This window comes from Copadichromis virginalis, linkage group LG13 (assembly GCF_057382275.1).
Source record: "Copadichromis virginalis isolate Kocher_CV1m ecotype Utaka linkage group LG13, C_Virginalis_male_GT1.1, whole genome shotgun sequence".
Lineage (NCBI taxonomy): Eukaryota > Metazoa > Chordata > Actinopteri > Cichliformes > Cichlidae > Copadichromis > Copadichromis virginalis.
Genome location: NC_140630.1, coordinates 16,872,716 through 16,886,393, shown reverse-complemented (window position 1 = coordinate 16,886,393; position 13,678 = coordinate 16,872,716). Strand labels below are relative to the sequence as shown.

The 13,678-nt window shown below is 39.0% G+C and overlaps 1 protein-coding gene across 1 annotated transcript in view; it reads left to right on the top strand.

Moving 5' to 3' along the window:
• The first annotated feature begins 267 nt into the window (after nt 1-267).
• Nucleotides 268-13,678, top strand: part of spock2 (SPARC (osteonectin), cwcv and kazal like domains proteoglycan 2) — a 38,969-nt gene continuing 25,558 nt past the window's right edge. The window contains exon 1 of the mRNA XM_085477600.1: nt 268-618. Within this exon, the coding sequence (XP_085333726.1) occupies nt 430-618 (189 nt within the window). The 5' untranslated portion in view covers nt 268-429. The remainder of the gene's footprint in view (nt 619-13,678) is intronic.

Here is a 13,678-nt window from a genome sequence, read left to right as displayed (position 1 = left end):
TAATCCCAGCCTTTCAGGTGGAAGGTTTTACTTATCTCATCAGAAATAAAGGTGATCTAAATATGTTTCCCCTCACAATCCTAAAAGAATTAACTGAGGAGTCAATAATACATTATTATAGCCTTTATTTACCTGCCCCACAAACCAAAGTGTCCCACCTGAAAAAGCCCAGAGCGGAGAGGAGTCACGTGACATTTGAATTCGTTGCTTGTAAACACCAACAGCACCCAGGAACATGCAAATAAATGTGTGGCGTGTTCACGGAAACACACCCTGAAAATCTCTCTCTCCCTCCCTCTCCCTCTCTCTCTCCTCGAGCAGAAGGCGCATCCTATAGGCTAATCAGGTGGTACTTTCAGTCCAGCCTCGGTATCCTCCTCCTGCTGCCGACAGTCGGTGTGCGCGAGGTGTTTTTGTTTGTCCGCTACCATGGTGGGAAATACGGATATCGTGTGCCTTCTCGTCCCGCTGGTGATGCTGGCGGGGTCAACCCTCCAAACCGAAGTGAAGAGCGTCAAAGAGGCGGAAAAGACGGGGAATTTCATGGAAGACGAGCAGTGGCTGTCCACCATTTCACAGTACAGCCGCAAGATCAAGCACTGGAATCGCTTCAGAGATGTAAGTGTTGATTGGGAGATCCGCTGTAATGCGGTATGAGATGCGCTGATGGGGAAACACGCACTCCACATTTCGGAAGTGTAGCCTAATAGTTATTATCACACACTTTCGAAGCGGGTTAAAGCACAGAAACTTGGTGCTGGCAGTTTTAACACATATAAATGTTTCAAAATGTGAAAAAACATAGAAAATTAAGCACTATAAGATCTATTTTACACAGAAAGGCTTTTATAGTAGAATTAAATGGGAAATACATGTAAGTGACAAAACATGGTATTGTGTATTATATTGAATTCGGGTGATTTTATAAATATTGATTCAGTAAACTTCCACAATAGAGCCCAAGAAAAAAATGCCACATTTGCAAGCACAGTCCATAGTGTATCGACTGCTGTTCTTCCTACTTTTCGCTTATGAGCCCTTTGCTCATTCTAAGCAATTAAGTTTCAGCCCCACTTGCACAGAGGCATAAACCTATTCCATCACACTGACCTGACTACTGGTTGCCCCAGATGTGCTACCAGACGTGTTCCAAGAGATTTCACAAACAAGGGAATTTAGCAATTAGAGCAGAGCCAGTGATTGATTGATGAGCATTTTCACCTACTAAACACACTAAACTGGGCTGCAGGGATTGATTAAAGCTTTCAGAGCACTGTGATATATTGCCGTGTCTGGGGCTGCATAGCCATAGTTTTGCTTTCCTTTGCTTCTCTGTGAAATGATTAGTAATGATCCCAACACGATTTGGGCAATAGTGCAGTTGGATTAGGTTCCATATGACTCCTGTTAATTGGGTTTTAATTGATCCTATGTGGTAACTGCACTGAATGATAGGTATCATTATTGGATCTGAAATGTGAGCGGTTTGCTTCAGCTTGAGCATCTGTTGTGAGAACAATGGCTTATCTGTTCTGGAAGAAAAGATGAGCCTTTCGAAGTAATAACCTTTCCCGAAGAGATTGCGGTGTCATTTCTGATCCTCCTCCTTAAAACACGGGTCGTGGTCCCCGGAGAGGACGTGAACGTGTGTGAAAACTGTCAGCATCCCCTCTCGGGGACGGATTAGTTTGACTGTGATTACTTAAAGAGTGTGTCCTCTGGAACTGTAGTTAGGGAAGTAATGAAATTGTGGGCACGGAAAGATTAAGTCAGAATTATGGTGGGATTATAACTCACTGGTCGTGGCTCCATATTTGATGCAGAATGTTTGTTACAGCAGCGATGTCATTATGAATTCGGCACTTCGTGATTAGCTATGCAGAAACATCACTTTTCACAAACATGACAGGAATTTGACGAGTATCCCAAGATATAAACAGTTTGCTTAACGATAGAGCTTCTAATATAAAGATGTCACTTTCTCTGTGCCCCCTTTTCCCTTAATTTAACATCAAAGCTGCTGTGCAACACAAACGGCCCCTACTTTTACACACTGAATCTCTTTCATGATCATTATTCTCAAAGGTGATTGTCTCAGTGTGTTAGTGCATATGCGTGCATGCATACAGGCATACAGATGTGCTCTTGATTTTGGGAAGTCTTAACGCCCGTGTGCATGGCGGTGTCTTTGTTAATGATGATGATGACAGGAGAAAACATCAGAGGAAGTAACCAGTGAACATCCAGAGGGAATCGCCAGTAGAAACTGCTTTGATTTCAGCTTGCTGCTGTAGCAACTGCAGTCTCTGGATGAAGCACGTATCACTGGGAATTTGATGACTCTATCCACTCACAAGTCTTGCTTCAGGGTGTGGGAATAAATGGAAAATTCTTTTATTAGGGTTTCTCAGTAATTAAAACTGTAAACGTCCACAGCTGAAATACAGATTTCGCAACCAAATAGCGCTGGGGGGTTTTCTTAATAGTTGCCCCATGATGGTCTTTCAGTTAAAAAAAGACAAAAACTGGAGCAGTTCAGTCCCTGGGAATATTTTGGTTAGTGTATAAATGACTGCCAATGACACAGTTATAGGTATTGAGATTACGCAAATTCACTTGCACAGTCCTCTGAGAGCCAAATGCTAAATATTAATCCAACACTGGAAAGCAATAATCAAAGCAGCACAACATGAAAGAGGAGCTCTTCCACTCTTGCTTTGGCATGTACGGAAATGCACACAGATGCACACCAAACCTCCCCCCACAAAAACACACTGAATACATAGGGTGCAGAAAATGCACCGTAAATATTTTATATTTATTCTTTTGCAGGTTTTTAAAAGCAGGATCAGGATAAGAGGCTCTTTCACTTCCAATACAAAAAGGGCTCCCACACTTCAATCTATTTGGCATCCGAGGCAGATAGATTTAACAGATACAGTCAACAAATAATAGAATGGGATACCTTCAATCCTTTAATCTGACAGGTGCACTCAACATTTCATTCCACTAATGCACCAAATCCTGGAAAAAACTATAAGACAAACATGGGAACTGGGAAGACAATCATGGTAACTGGGTGCAGATTTGTTACATCACCTCAAACATGAACAACTTTTGTCATTTTTCAAATTTTTATGAAGAATTGGTCACTTTTTAGCTTAAATGACAATCAATTAAGGGTTACATTGACATTTTTTTACATTTTTATATCAGACAAAGACAACTCGAGTAAATATTAAAGGAAATTTTTAAGGGAAAAAAACTATCCAAACATAATCCTACCAAAGTAATTGCCCCATCTTGTTACACTATTAATTAACTGGGATTAACCACATATTGAAAGCCGAGTTAAAGTTCACTCACCACACCCAGGCTTGATTACTGTCAGACCTGTTGAATTAAGAAATACCCTAAATAGAACTTGTCGGACAAAGTGAAGCAGACTAAAATCAACATGTACATGCTACAATCTAAAGAATCTCCAGAACAGGTGAGAAACAAGTCACTGATATCAGTCAATGTGGAAATGGTTGCATAGACATTTCTAAGGCTTTGGGACTCCACCGAACACGGTCACAGCCATTATACACAAATGGAGAGAACTTGGAACGGCGGTGAACCTTGCCAGGAGTCGCCGTCCAACCTAAATCACTCCAAGAGTACATCAACCACTTATCCAGAAGGTCACAAAAGAACATCTAAAGAAATGCAGGACTCACTTATCTCAGTTAAGGTCAGAGTTCATGATTCAACAATAAGATAGAGACTGGGCAAGGAGAAAACCACTGCTGATGAAAAAGACTGCAAAGACTCATCTCGCATTTTACAAAAAACATCTTGATGATACCCAAGACTTTGGGGGAAATATTCTATGAACTGACATGACGAAAGCTGGAACTTTTTTGGAAGGGTTGAGTCCCGTTACATCTGGCATAAAACTAAAACAGCATCTTATAAAAAGAGCATCATACCAACAGTCAAACATGATAGTGGTAATGTGATGGTCTGGGGCTGCTTTGCTGTTTCAGGATGACTGATGGAACAAAGAAATTTGCTTTCTTACACAAAAATCCTGAAGAAGAATGTCGGACCATCAATCTGTCCCCTGAATCTCAAACACATTCGGGTTATGTAACAGGAAAATGATCTAGAACACACCAGTAAGCCCACCTCTGAATGGCTTAAAAAAACAAAAACAAATGAAGGTTATGGAGTGACCGAGTCAAAGTCTGATCTGATCTTTGGCGTGACCTTGAACAAGCCATTTATATTTGAAAATCCTCCAGTATGGCTGAATTAAAACAACACTGCAAAGACGAGTGGGCCAAAATTCCTCCACAGTGATGTGAAAGACTCATTGGCAGCTATCACAAACACATGATTGCAGTTCTTGTTGCCAAGGATGGCACAATCAGTTACTAGGTTTAGCGCGCAATTACTTTTTTCACACAGAGCCAAGCAGGTTTGAATAGCTTTTCTCTCTTAATGAATGAAATAATCATCTAAAAAAATCATTTTAACTCAGGTTATCTTTTTCAAAGGCTAAAATTTGTTTGATGATCTAAAACATTTAAATCTGATAAATATCCCCCAAGGAAAGATCAGGAAAGGGCCAAATACTTTTTCACAGCACTATGTATAGACAGTGTACTAAATGATGGGAGTCTGCTGTAATTTTGTGCATTGCAGATCCACTTTTATGTTATTAAAGCAGATCAACAGTAGATTCCATTTTGTTCTCAACTTACCTTGTAAAAAATAATAGCGTCCATGAAATCACACGGGCATGAAATTGTTCTGGTCCTTTATTTCTGTTGAAGTAATATGAACATATATATGTGTCTAGAAATTGATGATAACAAAGAGTCAGCAATTCAACTTCATACCGAAGGATGCTCTACATTGTTAGCCTCAGTCAAACATGGCAGCATGTACTTGTCAGAAATAGCTCAGTGTTTAAAACTGGATTTTTCTGTGTACTGTATATATTTTTGTGCTTTCCCCCTTCCTATCCTGCACTGTCTGTGCCCTAAATCCTCATCTTAAAAACATGCACGTCTCCAGTCAGGCATTTCAGGACCACCCAGTAGCAATCTTGCCTGCACCTGTTATCCATTCACTTCATTTTTAATGAACAGAAACTCGTCGGCCTGCACAAAAACATCAGATCCCTCGTCGATGTCAGTGAATTAAATATGCAGAACGGTGGAAGCACTTGGAGTAGACTCTGACAGTTCTTATTGAGATGTGATGTTGTATTCTTTTGCTCCAAAACACTAGCAGGTTTACCTTTACTACCTGTTCTCACCTGTCTGTTTTTAGTCTCTCATGCCATTTATCTGGCTACAGTGCAGCAGAACTGTGGGCGCACTCTCAGTTGCTTCTTTTATTATTTCACCATGGCATACAGAAATGATTGTGGATAAATCGTCTGTAACGCTGGAGCCAAACTCTCCATTAAAGGCTATCCAGACGAACAGTAAATTATCATCGCTAGCCCGACGCTCAGTCTGTTATTCCCACTGCACATGTTGTCTGATGTTAAAATAGACTGCTACTGATGCATTAATGCTATGAATGATGATAGCGGCTTATCAGAAAACCATTAATCTATCTAGTCATGCTTTGTTCTGGCATGAGTCGGTGCTTATCGCTCACCAGATTCTCCTCGAGGCTGTAAGCATCCAAAGCTCTGAGGCAACGCACACGGAGTGCATCTTGATCGCCTCCAACTGTTTTGGGAGAGAGGGTCTGCTTGTTCAGAGTTTAGATAGAGTACTGGTGCACTGTGGGGTGTCTTGGCTGGTTACCAGAGGCCTAGGTGGGCTGTAATTGAGTAGAAGAAGAAAAAAAAAAGAAATAGCCTTTCATCGTGCCAGGCTACAGCTGCTTCCTACAGTGGTACAATAGCCACAGCTGAAGGGAACAGGTGTCACAAAGACAAATTTGCTAAAGAGTTAAGAGGGTGATTAATTTCAATTTTCTTGGAAGATTCAGTTGTTTACAAAATGGAATAAGTGCATCACAATTCAGAAGTCTTCATACAGGTGTGACTAATGCCTGCTTAACAACACTTGGGTATTTAAAACAGCCATTTTCCTTCCAGTTGCCAGCAATCCCTGCCTGCCTCGATTTCTAAGTGACCTTCTACTGCATTTCCCACACCTAGTTTGGGAGTCTGTTTGCCAAACTTGCTGCAGGAAACACCTAATATCCCAAAAACTACCAATAAAGAGCTCTTTATGGGATACTGCCAGTGTCCTGAAGGTAAACGACAAAGTTAGTAAAGATCCCATTTACTGTTTTTTGGAGTTGTTTGGTTTTTCTCTGAGGTGATTTAAGTTGTGATTTGGTTAGACTTAAAATATCAAGCACGCATGATTATGCATGGTCAGAGGTGATATGTTGTTAGGGGCAGCGTAGGGTGTTCCAAGCCAAATTGTTCCTGGGGGTGAGAAGACAGACAAGAGTGATGATATCATAGAAAATAGAGGTACATGGCTACTCTGCCAGGAAATAGTTACTTGGGGCCAACCCTGCAGCCATGCCTGGCCACAAGGAGGTCTGGGCATCTCTTTTTATACTGTTGCCCCCTTGACCCACACCTGGATAGAGCAAGATGGATTATCAACTGAAAAACACTCTAAATTAATTCTAATTGCATATCAGTATGACATGTTTATATCAATTCTGGTGCAAAACAACGTTCTATATATAAATTTGTTTCATGAATCTCATTTGAAAAACAACAGTGCAGCAATCTAAGACCCAGTGAGCCTTTTGAGGTTCTTTACAGCAGGTTCAGTAAATCTAACTTTGCCCCCTTTAAAGCTAACAATAACTTTAAGTGCCAGTAGCTGTCTCCACAGTAAATGCAGTTGGTCTTGAGCCAGGCTGATTCACAGCCAGTGTGAGATCAGGCCCTGTGGGTACAGGAGTGTATACCAAGGATTTTGATTAGCGCTGTGGAGAAATTGTTAAAAATGGTTAGAAATAACTGTACGTATCCAGATGTTTTAGCACCTGGGAAATCCTGAGAGGAAAAACTGTTTGTTGTAATCAAACTGAGAAAAACATAAACACACACGCAAATATGTCATGTGCAGATATAAATCCAGTGTATGGAGCTATGATTCTTGTTTTGAAAGGAGGTTGGCGAGTCTGGTCCTTCAGATTTAAGTTTTAATTGATAAAGCAGCATTCATAACACTGCTGTCTTTAAAACTAAAAACACATGAGCAAAAGAGCTTTGATGAGTCAAATATACACTCATAAGATTAGTTAATTTCCCACCTTATGACAATTGTATGGGCTGGGTATGTTTTTTTTATATAAGCTGTTTAATTGTATTTAAGCACTAATTTTTTGAATACTGAGAAAGTACTGTGGTTATTTAAGTCACTGAACAGGACCTTTTTTTATATGGATACAAATAATGTGGCTTGCTGTGAGGTTAATTGTATTAAGAGACTGATCGAAAAGTCTGAGGCCAGGTTTTGTTTTTTTACTGAGGGAAAGACAATATAATTTTGGCTAGGAATAATGAGCAGGTATTTGTATCAATATGACAAACCAAGCTGACTAGCTTTAACTGAAAAATTAGCTTTCCACCCTCTTGAGCCCAGTATAGTAATGGAGTTCTGTCAGGACAAGCAAGGCAAGCTGTGCTTGCCCAGTGCAATCTAAAGACTGACAATAATTCAAACATAACAAAGTGAAACAATCCCTCTGCTTTTATCTGAAACTGTGTTTTATCATAAAGCTTACCTCTTTGCATTTATCCTTTACATTACTGTGATCATGTTGCCACAACCGTCTATTGTCACAAGAAGCAGGTTTGACATTGATTCCAATGAAATCGTAGGGTGTCTTTCATGGGCATTTCAGTTTCTCCTTAACAGAGGCATGAGCTTGCCAAGTTGAGAGGCCAATAGCTTCTTTCTTGTTGTTTGTGCATGGTCTGTGAAGTCAGAATAAAGCTGCCACTGTCTATGCTTTCACTGCACTGAGATCAGTTACTATATGTACGTTTGTAGAAACAGAGGTAACATTAGTAAGTAAACTACCTTCTGTGGTTATATTGCCAACTATCTTGGCCAACATATGTGATGTAGAGGAGACGGAGTGTAATAATTCTTTTAGCGCATTAGCAAAGAAAGCTTCAATGATGGAGAAAAGAAATCTAATCTAATTTAATAAAACATGCAAGTTAAAGTCAACCATCACTTTTAAATTAGCAACTCTTAGAAGTAACTTGGTAGAATGAGCGTACAAACTAACCAGCTGTTTCGCCAACACACCGCCTTCATTTTTCTGAATATTCTTAATCCCCCTGAAGATATAAACACTTAACCATGTCCCACAGCCCCGAAGCCTTGTATTTCAGCTGTCCTTTTATTTATTATGAATATATTTATTACACTTTTCAAAGTCAAGGCCTGTTTTTCTGACCTGTTTTTCAGAGATATGTAATCCTTGCATGGTAGCTAATAAAGAAATGTGATTTTATAGAATAGGGTGCATTACTAGAAATTAAACAGAAAAGTTTTTAAAAGTAGTTCAATAAAAAAGATTAGTCATCTTCAGCATTAATATTGGCAAATATAACATAATTTGGGAAGGTACTTTTATTTGTTATCATTGTTTTGATCATTTATGTGCAGTTTGACAAGAATAGAGTTTAGATGTGATTTTTATAGTGTTTATTGTTGTTATTATTATAATTATTATTATTATTGGAAAAAGGAATGGTTTAAAAAAATCTCCACCACTTTTCAGCTAATAGTAAATATTTAGTAATATATTAAATATTTATTTAACTAGAAAAGTAATAACATTTTACAGTTTTTGTGCAGAAAGGTGAAGACATCCAGGAAGAGTGCAGCAAATTGCAGGAGACTGTCAGCATAGATTAAACAATAAAAGTCAAGCAGGGCAAACTGGTATGTTTTAATTAGGCCCAGTTTTTTCTTGATAAACAATGAACAAAGCAGTATGGTCATTTCTGGCTCCAAAAAACAATGACAGTGGTTGTGTTGCCAGACATGATGCCTTCAAACTGTAGTCGACAAACTACTGGCTGATGGTGGGCTACGTCCACCTTTAATATAGAGACTATGAGTACTTGACATTTCATAATTTATTCTTTTTGTTCAGATTAAGTTTCCAAGCAGTATTCTTCTTACGTAAGATGACATCAGCTTAACTGAGCAGTGAGTCACCAAGTGGACATTATTTATGTGAGAAATTAAGGACCTATCGCGTCACAACCAAATAAAAATGAACTTGATTTTGACTGATTGGGTCTGTGTTAATTCTGTGCTTTAGGTAGGTCATAACCCTACGTCGCAACATGATGTGTACCTCCCGAGAAATGCAGCAACATATCGCTGTTGAAACAGTCCACATGGGCGTAACTGTTGACAGCGGTTAGATCACAGAGTCCACGTAGATTCACCCCAAAATTCAGGTTAGTCTCTGGTGGAAATTAAGAATTTTGGGGGGGCTTCTGAATATCTTGATCTGTCTGCCTGTCAGTATTTGAAACACCAAAAAGAAGAGCTTGTTTGTCACAAGACCCATTTGTTTCAAGATAACATTTCAGCAAAGGGAACTTCAAGCAGACTTCAAGCTGAACCAAGGAAGCTTTGGTGCTAAAATTCTTATCTCTTACCTACTGATTATGAATATTTATATACTGACATTTCTTAACAGTATCCCAAACAAGGAAAAAGGAATATATGTATGAATTAAAAACAAAAAAAGTATTTTAGTCAAAATAGGAATTTGTGAATTTTAGCAGGGTCTAAGACTGAAATTAATAGACCCCCATATCTGCTTTTCACATGAGATGAGCCAGGTTTCAGTCCTGTTGTGTTAACGTGGGTGTGACTCTTGTCCGATTACACTGTTTTAGACTCCCCTGTCTCAGAACATCGGCCAATTCTTATCCCTTTTGAAACCCTTACCTAGGCAGCTTCATTGATTTTCCATTGTCGTATGAGCCTGTTTTTCAGTTGAGATGTGTTTTCTGCAAAGTGTGAAGCTTCTTGCTGTGCGCACCAGATTCTCCTGTGAATTGCACACTGTTTTCTTATTCCCCACAGGGCCCTGAAAGGCACAAGGGCTGATTTTATTTATAGATAGTGAGGACAGGGCTGGCATAAGTGCACAGAGGTTTCGTGGACTAAGTGTGATTTTCATTTTGTTTGTTTTTTCATAACCGGATCTGTGCATGTCTGCATGCCTGTTGTGTCTATGCTTCATGTATTGCCAAACAACATGGATGATTAAAACTGCATGAAAATGTCTTTTTTAATTCAGTGTAGCCCGTCCTTTTAGTTTTGTTGGGGTTTTTTGTACATTTTAATGTGTATTCACTCAAATGGAAAAAACAATTTACCGTTTGTCTAATTAGATGCAGTTTTCAGTCAGGCTTTATATTTGACCTTTTATCCATTCTTTGCTCTCACAGTATTTCTGACGTCATTTGTCCGTGAAGCGTGAAGAGTGACATTAGAGCCTTTCTTGAATGAGAATTATGTATAATGCACAATGACCATATTAGCGAAGTACCTCACTGTTTAGTGCAGATGTGAGTGAATGCTTTTTATCCACCACTTGCAGAGTGAAGGTGATTACTCATTCTGGAAAAAGTAAGGAAGGGGGTCATGTCTGTTTATTCGAGGTAGAATCTGTCCACATCTGCCTATATTTTTTGTGCTTTTCTTCGATATTAGTTGTATATAGACACAAATCTGTGCACCTTTGCGCTACTCAAATGCTCGCACAAGAAAACCCTCAATGTTCTCAAGACGGAAACGACTTGACTCAAACCTCTCCAATCATTCTTTGTCTAGTGTTTTCTATTTGTGTCTTTTGGTTTGATGCCTCCCTCTTGTAAAATACATTTTTAAAATAGCACTAGTTCTGTTGGTGCTTCTCTAAACATCCAGAGACTTGCTCTACAAATGCAGGTTTCAATTTTGCATCTTCAAAACCTTAAAAGCTTAAAAAAACCCACAGAAAATAATTAGAAAATAAATAAATTAAAATAATAAACCATTTTGATTCACCGCTCTAATCTTTTGTCCTCAACGTGTCCAGTTTCCTTAAATCTTTTAAGGACACGCTGCACACCATGCTGAGATATGCCAGGTTTTCAGCTAACAGGTCAGTGTTAAGCAGCTTAACAAACAAAAAACAACATTCATCTGAAAATGAGCAAATGCAAGGTCTCAACTGAAAATGAATAAAAAAGCAGCCAATGTCCAAAGATAAACTATGAAAGGCCTTCAAAAAGGCTGGAGAACTATTGCTCCAGACCACTTTTAAAAAAATACAAGAAAGTTTGGCTCATCAGAAGCAAAATGAGAGGTGGATCAATACATTTGCACAGTGCTGTAGATTATTACTTTGCCCTCTTGCCCTCACCCACATTTTGACCATTGATTGAATTCTCAAAAAGTACTAAACTCTGTTTCTTCTTTTACTTACCCGGTCTTTGGAGCACTCTTACATAAGCCTCTCTCTGTCCTGTAAGCGCACAAGCCTCTCAGTATTTGATGCCGTGCCTCTGCTCTGCCTCTGCTTTGCAGTCCTGGCTTGGTGCATGCAGAGATAGGAATCTGCAGGCTTGCTTCTCATGCCCTGTAACCAAACACGCATAAGATCAGGAGAAAGGATATAGAATATGAATAATGTTGAGGGGGTTTTGTTTCATCTCTGGTATGTGATCCGTAAACTAAAGCCGAGAAGCATGTGAACAACAAGCAAGTTTTTATGAGGTAGGAGGGAGTGGTACAGTTCTGTATGTAGCATAATATATTAAATTTATATTGCCTTGAGGTTTTCTTCAGCAACCTCAAGGCAATATAATTGCATTTAGCAGATCTGGAGGGGGTTGTACAGCTGTTACCCGACCAAGTTTATATCAGTGTGCTTCCACAAAAATTTCATTGATAATAAATAAAACATCAGTGCATAAGTCTTATAAAGATTGCACTAGACGCTGCAAGCCTCATTTTCCAGCATTTTAAGGTGAAACTGGGTTGATTTTTTTTGCTTGTCACTTAGCTAATTACTATTTCCACCAGACAGAAATTCTTATTGTACATTATGAGCTTCTTTGTGCCCTCATCCTTCAGTCCCTCTGACTTTGGGCATGAAGCCCATCTGTCTATGAACTCTGAAGGAAGATTATGTTACATTAGTATGACCTTGGTGTAAAGTAAGCTTAAGAGTGAAGATCCTGCAGGTCCAGGTAGCAGTCTGTTCACATCCTCACTAGCCTTGAAGAAAAAGCATCAGCATCGATTTTTTTTTTTTCAGCAAGTGCAAAAAATTATTATACTAGTTAGTGCTTACATCTGGCTCTGCATTTAGATTATGTAATTTTTTATTTTTTTTTATATCCGTAATTTATATTTTATATTGTGATTTTTATCTGTATCTTGGTTTACTGGAAAGCACTTTGGTGTACTTCGGTCTTTAAATGTGCTATATAAATAAATTTGATTTGATTTGATTTGATTTGATACTTAGGCATTACAGATGTATATATATTCATGCACTGGTGGGTCTCTATTGGTCTACCATCGCAAGTGAAGCTGATTTGTTCATCCTGCACTTGGAGCTACCTGCAAAACAACAGTTACTCTTACTGAAACGAAGTAGGGAGGGACTTTGATTCTTGAGTTTAATACATGTGTTGTCAAGGCTAGGGGAATGATAAATGGCTTGTGTCTTTATGGGCAGAATACAATCTGTTTTATTAACACAATAAGCAACAATTACAGCCTATTACATTTGGTTTCACTGAGGTATTATCCTCGTGATAATCAATATACTGCACTCAAACTACGTATTAGTACCAAACCGAGCTATCACAGCAATGTAGTTACATTTCTGGGATGGACCACATCAGGCTACAGCACGCCGTAGATTGAACACGATGCTGTAAATGAAGCATCACCAGTGCAAGGCCAAATATTAAATCAGTCTTATTTTAAAATTGCATGGACAAAGATTATATTTTGTATTTTAAAGTTGACAATTTGTATTTTTTTTCATGAGCTACATTCAGAAGTTTTTTTTTTCCTTAATTAGACATTGTAGAATTAGACATGTACTTACTTGCTACGATTAAACCAGAAACAGTCATCTGCTGTTTTTCAGGAAACAGGGACACAGAAATGAATATTTTGCATCAGCATAAATTATATGTTTGCGAGTGGCTCACATTTACACGTTTGTGTTTAGTATGCAACAGCTCTGAGGCACTTCACCTCCCTCACAAAAGGGTTTTGGCTGCTGTCATGCTTAAATAATTTTGTTATTGTGTGAATTGTGTGGCCCCTGGTCTCTTTTGATGTTGTGGATATGCCAGAGCTCTGTGAGGTTTAGCACGAATGTGATGAATCCACTGAAGGCCGATATTAACAGAAATTGCAGCAAAGGGTCAATAAAGTTCCATCCAGGCTTGTACGCATCTCCTCCAGAGAGTGTTATTACTGTATCCTTTGTTACTGATGAGCCCGTGATGCACTCTGCAGTTACCATGAACATACCCCTCAGGATAACCGTGGCGAGCAGAGTGCATCTGACAGCTGACATTTACCCCAAAACACTTGTCAGTCACACGTGTGGGGGACATACACCCCCACATTCATTTCAA